Source organism: Plasmodium reichenowi, chromosome 14, assembly GCF_001601855.1.
Source record: "Plasmodium reichenowi strain SY57 chromosome 14, whole genome shotgun sequence".
NCBI lineage: Eukaryota > Apicomplexa > Aconoidasida > Haemosporida > Plasmodiidae > Plasmodium > Plasmodium reichenowi.
Window position 1 is genome coordinate 818,352 of NC_033659.1, and position 8,712 is coordinate 827,063.

At 18.3% G+C, this 8,712-nt stretch overlaps 3 protein-coding genes across 3 annotated transcripts in view; 1 reads left to right on the top strand and 2 right to left on the bottom strand.

The window, feature by feature from the left end:
• Positions 1-2,552: 2,552 nt before the first annotated feature.
• Positions 2,553-5,650, top strand: PRSY57_1420000 (surface protein P113, putative; the record flags this gene model as incomplete). Its single annotated transcript, XM_012909812.2, has 2 exons — positions 2,553-2,665; positions 2,824-5,650. The coding sequence occupies 2 exons, from the start codon at positions 2,553-2,555 to the stop codon at positions 5,648-5,650; spliced, it is 2,940 nt and encodes a 979-aa protein (XP_012765266.2).
• A 485-nt stretch (positions 5,651-6,135) lies between these two features.
• Positions 6,136-7,306, bottom strand: PRSY57_1420100 (dynein-associated protein, putative; the record flags this gene model as incomplete). The annotated part of the gene is made up of 4 exons (XM_012909813.2): positions 6,136-6,225; positions 6,374-6,548; positions 6,709-6,800; positions 6,890-7,306. The coding sequence occupies 4 exons, from the start codon at positions 7,304-7,306 to the stop codon at positions 6,136-6,138; spliced, it is 774 nt and encodes a 257-aa protein (XP_012765267.2).
• A 564-nt stretch (positions 7,307-7,870) lies between these two features.
• PRSY57_1420200 (mannose-1-phosphate guanyltransferase, putative) overlaps positions 7,871-8,712 on the bottom strand; it is a gene marked incomplete at both ends in the record, with an annotated part of 1,616 nt that continues 774 nt past the window's right edge. The window contains one exon of the mRNA XM_012909814.2: positions 7,871-8,698. Coding sequence (XP_012765268.2) covers positions 7,871-8,698 — 828 coding nt within the window. The remainder of the gene's footprint in view (positions 8,699-8,712) is intronic.

Genomic DNA, 8,712 nt, shown 5'->3' on the forward strand with positions numbered 1-8,712 from the left:
AAATAAAACAATATTGCATGAAAAAAAAAAAATCTGTTAAAAAAAATAAATAATAAAAATGGAAGTAACCAAAATTTTTTTTTTTTAATAATATAAAAAGGGATTAAAAAAAAAAAAAAAAAAAAAAAAAGCATCAGTAAAAGTATGCATATAAAAATAATGTATAAATTATTGTTATGACATTTTTTTTTTTTTTTTTATGCTTCTTTTGAGTACTCAAAGAGGCCTATAATATTTATTTTTAATTCTTATTTATTATTATATGATATGTAGTATATATTGTTATTATAATATATTCCTTTATTTTTTTTTAAAATTTATTATTATATTATTATATTTTTATTTTTCCCCTTACACTTAATTTAAAACACACAAACAAATAAGTTAGTTATTTCTTGTATATAATAATATTTTTTTATTATTCACAATTTTCTTTAATTTTATAATAAATTCTTATATTTATTAAATAAACATTATTACATATATATATATATATAAAGAAAATATATATATTTTATATTATTTTGCAATACATTTTATAATATTTATATATATAGCAACAGAAATTAAATATTTTATTTTATAACAGATATAAATATATATATATATGATATATATAATATGAGAATGCTTATTTATATTTTTTATTTTGTTTTATAAGGAATAAAATTAAAATTATTTTATTTTTATAATCCATATGAAAATAAATATATATATATATATATATATATATATATATATATATTATTATTTTAACACCTTTTATATGAAATGAAAAAAACAGAAATATATATATAATATATATATATTAATATTAATATAATAATATTTATTAGGTATTTTTTTTTTTCATGATGTAGGATATATTTATTTATATAGCTTTTATAAAATATATAAAATAAATATATTAATATATATATAATAAATGTTAATATAATATCATAGAAAAAATTTAAAAAAATAAAATATAATAAAAAATCCCATATTGAAAAGTAAATATATATATTATATATATATATCATATATATTATATATATTATATTTATATATTACCATTTATAATTATATATTAAATATTATTTTTATTATTATTATTATTATTATTATTACTATTTTATTTTTCTACCTATATTTTAAGATAACCATTCAACTGATGCATGCATTTAACATATAATAAGAAGAAGAAGAAAAAAAAAAAAAAAAACTAACCTTAAATTTTTCTCTCTTACATAAAAAATAATATGTATTTATTTATATAAAAATAATATATATATTTATCATACATATTATATTATATATATATATATATTATATAATATTTTTTACCTTTAAAAAAGAAAAAAAAAAATTGAAATAAAATATTATTTTTTATATATACATATTAATATATAGATCACATTGTTATATAATAATTTTTTTTTTTTTTTATAATAAACGTAAAAAATTATTGTTGCAAAAAAGAACCTTGATTATTCATAAACGATTACATCATAATTATATATATATATTAAATATATATTATTATATATATATATATATATATATAGTTATAAATAATATTATATGTATACATATTATATATATATATAATATACATTTCTTGTAAAATCTATAAATATATATTTATATTATTATATATAATTATATTTAATATAATATATAAAATCAAATAAAATAATAATAATCAGTTTATTTTTATGAAGTTTATATTATAATAAATATTAAAATAATATATATAAATAATATATATATATATTTTACATATATATAAAATAATATTATAATATATATTTAATAAGAATAAATAAATAAATAGAATATATATATATACTGAAAATAATTTATACTATTTTTTTTTTATTTAATATTTATTTTATTATAGAAATATAAATATTATAATATAAATATATATATATATATATATTTTTTTAAAGTAATAAAACATTTTTTTATTTATATATATTTTTACATAATATATATATTTAAGAATGATGTTCCCCTTATGGGTTTATAATATTATATATATATAAAGAAAAATTAACACTTTTATATAAAATTTTTGTTAATTTTTAATATTTGATAATATAAAAATATATAGTTATGTATATATATATATAAATATATAGATAGAGATACAATTATAAGAAATATTATATATATTTTAATAATTTTTACCAGTATATTTATATATATATATATATATATATATGTATATATATATATATATATATTTTTTTTTTTTTCTTCATTTGTTATGTTTATTTATATATGACTTTTTTTTTTTTTTTTTTTTTTATAGTATGTTCTTTATTTTATTTTTTTTATAAGTATATAATATGTTATTTTCCTTATTCTTTTTTTTTCTATTGAACAGTTGTATATATATATATATATATATATATATATATATGTATACCTAGTTTGAAATATTAGATTCGTATATATATATTTTTTTGATATTTCTTTTTTGAAATATTACATATTTTATTTATATATATATATATATAATACATATATATATATTTATATAGTTATAGATTTTAATATATAAAATGAAAATACCGTTTTTTATTTTACATATTTTATTATTACAATTTTTATTATGTTTAATACGTTGTTATGTGCACAATGATGTAATAAAATTTGGAGAAGAAAATTCGTTAAAGTAAGTCTAGAAAGGATAATTAAAAAAATAAAAAATATGTGTATTTTATGTAAACATATGAATATATATATATATAAACATATAAACATATATATATATATATATATATATATATATATATATATATATATATATTTATTTATGTGTTCACCTTTTAGATGTTCACAAGGAAACCTGTATGTGTTACACTGTGAAGTTCAATGTTTGAATGGGAATAACGAGATAATACATAAAAGATGTAATGACGACATAGAAAAGAAATGTAATGGTAATAACAAATGCATATATTTTTTTGAATATGAACTTCGAAAAAAAACACAATCTTTTCGAAATAAGAATAGTATAGAAATAAGTGAATGTGTAGAATCGGAACAGAACGAAGTAAAAACATCTACGACTTGTTTATTAAGTAATAGTTTTATTTTAGATGAAGCATTTATTCAATATTTCTTTTTTATTAAGAATAAGAATGAGGAACCTGTTATTTGTAAAGATGGTAATATAAATATTAAAAGTGCACTTTTACATTCTCCCTTTTGTGAAATAAAATTAAAAGATATATCAGAATATATTAGAAAAAAATGTGATAATAATAAAGAATGTTTAATAGATCCATTAGATGTACAGAAAACTTTATTAAATGAAGAAGATCCATGTTATATTAATAATTCTTATGTGTCAGTTAATGTTGTATGTAATAAAGAAGAAGAAATTGGAGATGAAAGTACCGAGTCTAGTTCAATGAAAATTCAAGATTCTGTATTTAATGAACAAGATGAAAATGTTAAAGGAATGGGTGGTTCATCACAAGAAATGAATTCTAATAAGGACCAAAATAAAAATCAAGATAATGAAAGTGATGATGATGTTAATAATAATAATAATGATGATCAAGATGAACAAGGTAATGATGGTGATGTGATTACCTCTTCTATGAATAAAAATGAAGATAACAAAGATTTAGAACATGGTTCTTCAAATGATGTTAATAATAATACAGACACACTTGTTAATAATAAAGAAAATAAAGAACTTGTATTAAAAGAAAAATCAAGTTTAACATCTAAAATTAATAAAGAATTAGCACATAGAACCGCTCTTTTTAATAAATTAGCTGATAATATATCATTATTATTGAATAAAAAATATGATTCGTTCGAAATTAAAGATGTATTAGAAGATAGATATAATGAAATGAAACGTGATACAAATCCAGATGTATATTACATTTATTTAATGGACACATTAGATATTGAAAAAATAGAAGATATAAATTTAGAAGAAGTTAAAATGTCATTATTAGCTTTCTTAAAAGAAACAATGAATAAAATAGATACAATAGAAAAGAAAATTGAAGAATTCAAAAATAAATATATTTCATTATATAATAAAGTAAAAACTACAATGCCAGAACTTTTCGATTTAAATGAAGATTTAGTATTATTATATAATGATTTCCCTTTCGATAATGGCATGATATCATCCGATATTTTCTTTAAATATTATCCAAGTGAAGAAATTATGGATCATGAGGAAATGGTAAAAAAGGGTTTTATAACGGAAGATGAATTAAGAATTGTTAATGACCTTGAACCATTAGATAATTATAGAAGAAGAAAAAGAATTACAGAATTAAGAAAAATTCTTGTTGAAAAATTAAGAATTTTATATTTAGAAAAGAATAACTTATTTAATACACAAGCTAGTTGTATCAAATCGTATTGTTACAAAAACCCATTGAATCTAAGAACACTAGAAGTATTATTAAAGAAAAATTATTATAGATTAAAAGAAAATAAAGATTATGATGTTGTATCAAGTATTATACAACATCTTGATAATGTTGATGCAAACAAGAAAAATAAATGGCTTACACATAAAAGAATACTTAAAAAATTACAAGTACTTATAGCTGAAGGATATAAAAGAATAAACGAAAAAGAAAAAGATATTGATAGAAGAATGGCCGTATATAATGCTCTATATGAAAAAGCACAATCTTATAATTTACAAAAATTATTTAATGATAGTAATGATTTCTTAAAGAAATATGCTATAATGGGTAATTCTTTTGATGATGGAGATGAAGTATTCGGAAGCCAATCATCCAACTTTAATATTTTTGATAGTAATAATAACACTGATCATAATAATGAACAAGAACAACCAAAACAAGACGATAAACTAGTAAATAATAATAATGATGATGTCGTATCAGAATCCAATAACGAAAATAAAGATAAAACAAGCGACGATGCAACTCACAAAGAGACAGAAGAAAAATCAGATCAAGAACCTTCAGAAAATATTCAAGAAGATAATAGTGATGAAAAAAAACATCAAGAAAATGACGAAAATGTAGAACCAATTGAAACAGACAGTAACGTTTCTGAAGAAGCTAATGACGAAAATAAAGACAATATGCAAACAACAACTGATGAAGGAAGTGAAGAATTACAACAAAATGATGAAGATGCTGAATCGCAAACAAAGGAAAATTTAAAATCGGAAGAACAAGAAAATGAAGATTCAACAGATGCTGAAGCTATTGAGAAAGAAGAAGTAGAAACAGAAGAAAAAGATGAACAAAAAGATGAACAAAAAGATGAACAAAAAGATGAACAAAAAGACGAACAAAAAGAACAAGATGAAGAAGAAGATGACGAAAAAGAAAATAAAGATAAATCAAGTGAAACAACCAACGAAACAGTAACTAACCTTGAAGAAAATAAAAATGAAGTAAAAGGTGAAGAACACCTACAAGCATCAGAACAAGCAATACAAGCATCTGATTCATCCCAAAAAGATGATAATAAAGAAACAGAAGATAAAGAAGAATATGTAAATGCAAATGATGATGAATCTAGTGAAGAAGATACGACTACAAATGAAACAAACAAAACTGTTAATGGCAGTTCATTTTTCTTTGCTATGAGTAATGCACTCCTAGTAATTTTACTTTTCTTATTTATAGAATTCCTATAATTTCTATAAAAATACTCTACATTTTTTTTTTTTTTTTTTTTTTTTTATAATTTGATTATATAAATTTTTTATATTAATTATTATACATTGATTACGTATATATGTATGAATATAAATTTAAATATAAATATATATATATATATATATAAAACATATTTATATTTTCTCATATATACATTTATGCATTTATTTATATATTTATTTATACATACACATATATATTATATATATATATATATATTATGTACTCATTTATTATCTTTTATTTCAATTTTTTTTTTTTTTTTTTTTTCAAGTGAATTTAAATTTAATTTACACACTTTTCATAGCATTGAAAACTATTTATGTAAACTTATATGTATATATATATATATATATATATTCATTTATATACAATAACAAAAATTGAAATAAAAGAATAAAATAAAAAAAAATATAATATTCATGATTTAATATTTTGTAAAATATAAATATAATTTATTTTCTTACAATTGTAATAGTCTTGTAAATTCATCTTTTTTTCTTTGATTGTTTTTTTTCAACTTATCGATCTTATTTTGGTATATAATATTTACCTATATAGAAATGAATAAATAATTACATATATATATATATATATATATATATATGTATGTATGTATTTATTTATTTATTTATATTTATTGAATTATTATTTTATGTTCACGTTTTATATTCTTTCATATTTTATAAACAATTGCATACTTCTGCAATTTCCTTTTCTGAATTTATTTTTTCCTGTTCCATCATTTCTTCAGTATTTATTATTTCTTTAGTTAACGAATTAATAGAATTATTTTTTTTTTCTATTTCTTTATGAAAATTATTTAAAATATCATTCTGTTTCATTTGTTTCTTCAAATTAAAAGCAAGTGATGACCTGTTCAAATTGTTCAAAAAAAAAAAAAAAGAATTTTTTTTAAAATAAATAATTTAAATATGATAAATGTGCAATAGAACAAAATATGCTGTGGAAATATGTGCATGTATATATATATATATATATATATGTATGTATGTATGTTTTTTTTTTTTCTTACTTAACCAATTTGTGGTATTCAAATAATAACATAATATTATAATTGAATAATTGTTTTAGAAGAAGACCCCTTTGAAAGCAAGTGACTGAAATCTGTTTATAATGGTCATACATAATTTTATAAGATTGTAAGAGCACATTAAATATATTATATATATATATATATATATATATATTTCAACCTGTCTGCATAATTCGGTTAATATGTTCAACAATTCATTCAAATACTCTTCTTTTATAATCATATTTTTAGAATACATATTAGATAATACTTCATATATTCTTTTTAGACACAGGACTATATCTTCATCATTTGTAACTCTAGAAACATATGAAATATGCTCTGCTTTTTTTACTTTTATACATTTACTTGGAAATATATAATAAATTGGATCATTGAAAAGAACACTTTTACTATCATTTTTATATAGAACATTGGATTTTAAATTTTTTCGAATTTCCTCAATAACTCTTACGATATTTTTATCTTTCATTGTTTTATCATCTTTTGAATGAACATTCTTTTCATCTTCCTTTTCTATTATTATAGGGTTCTCATATTTTAAATATTTATTGTATTCTCCTAAGTAATCTTTCATTTCGAATTAAAGCATGTGAAAATTTTCAAAAAATACATCAAAAGAAACATATATATATATATATATATATATATATATGTTAATATTTTATTCGTTGAATTTTTAAGTTGGCAAAAAAAAAAAAAAAAAAAAAAAAAAAAAACATTAATTTTGTTACATAAAAAAAAAAAAAAATATATTTTTTCTTCTAATTTAGAGTTAAAATCATACACAATATATGGAAAAAAAACCTTAGAAAAAAATTTAGAGTAAATAGGGATATATAATATATAAAAAAATGAGACAAAAACAATGATATACACGAAAAAAAAAAAATAATAAAATAAAATAAAATAAATAAATAAATAAATAAATAAATAAATATTGGTATGATATAATATATATATATATATATATATTTTAGAAGTGAAGCTTCAAAGCTTTTTTTTTGATATATTTTATAATGTTCATTTTCTTTATCTTTTAAAAATGAAAATGTTTGTATAACATATATATATATATATATATATATATATATATATATATATTTTATGTTTAATTTTTTTTTTTTTTATTTTGTGATTATCACATGATGATTGCCCCCTTATCATATATAGAATTGTTAACCTCCTTAAAAGGAAGAATAAATGCATTATTAACAAAAATTTCAGGTTTCAAAATAACACTTTCCCCTAAAACACATAATCCTTCAATGCGTGACCAATTTCCTACTCTTGACTTGGACCCTATTATGGAGTTTTCAATATATGAGTAAGAACTTATGGTAGAATGGCTCATGACACATGAATTTTTTATTCTACACCCTTCTCCTATGATTACATGTTCTCCTAGTACAACATTATCACCCAATACACAATTTTGTTTAATTATTGTTGTTGATGATATTAAAACGTTTCCTTCAATTTTTGTGTGGAGAAAAATATCTTTAATAAATGAATTTTCTTCATTTTCATTAAATTTATTTAATTCTTCTATATTTTCAAAACTTACAAATAAATTTTTATGTACAACATTTTTTGTATGATTTTCATTTAAACTATAATGAATTAACAAGTGATCTAATAACATATGCTTTTCATATTTCCTTTCTTCTAAATTTTCCATGTATAATGATTGTCCCTTTAGGAAATCTAACGGTTTACCAATATCAGCCCAAAAATTATTCAATTGGTAAAAATATAACATATTATCACTGGCTAGCTTTGGGAAAATTTCTTTTTCTAAGGAACAATTCCTTTGAGGAATAAAATTTAAAATTTGTTTGTTTAAAATGTATATTCCTGCATTAATTAAACTTGATTTAGGAACTAATGGTTTCTCTTCAAATTTTGTAATCCTTTTATCTTCTGTAATTACAACACCAAATGCTCTTGGGTCTTCCACTTCTTTTACCTTAACAAAAAAAA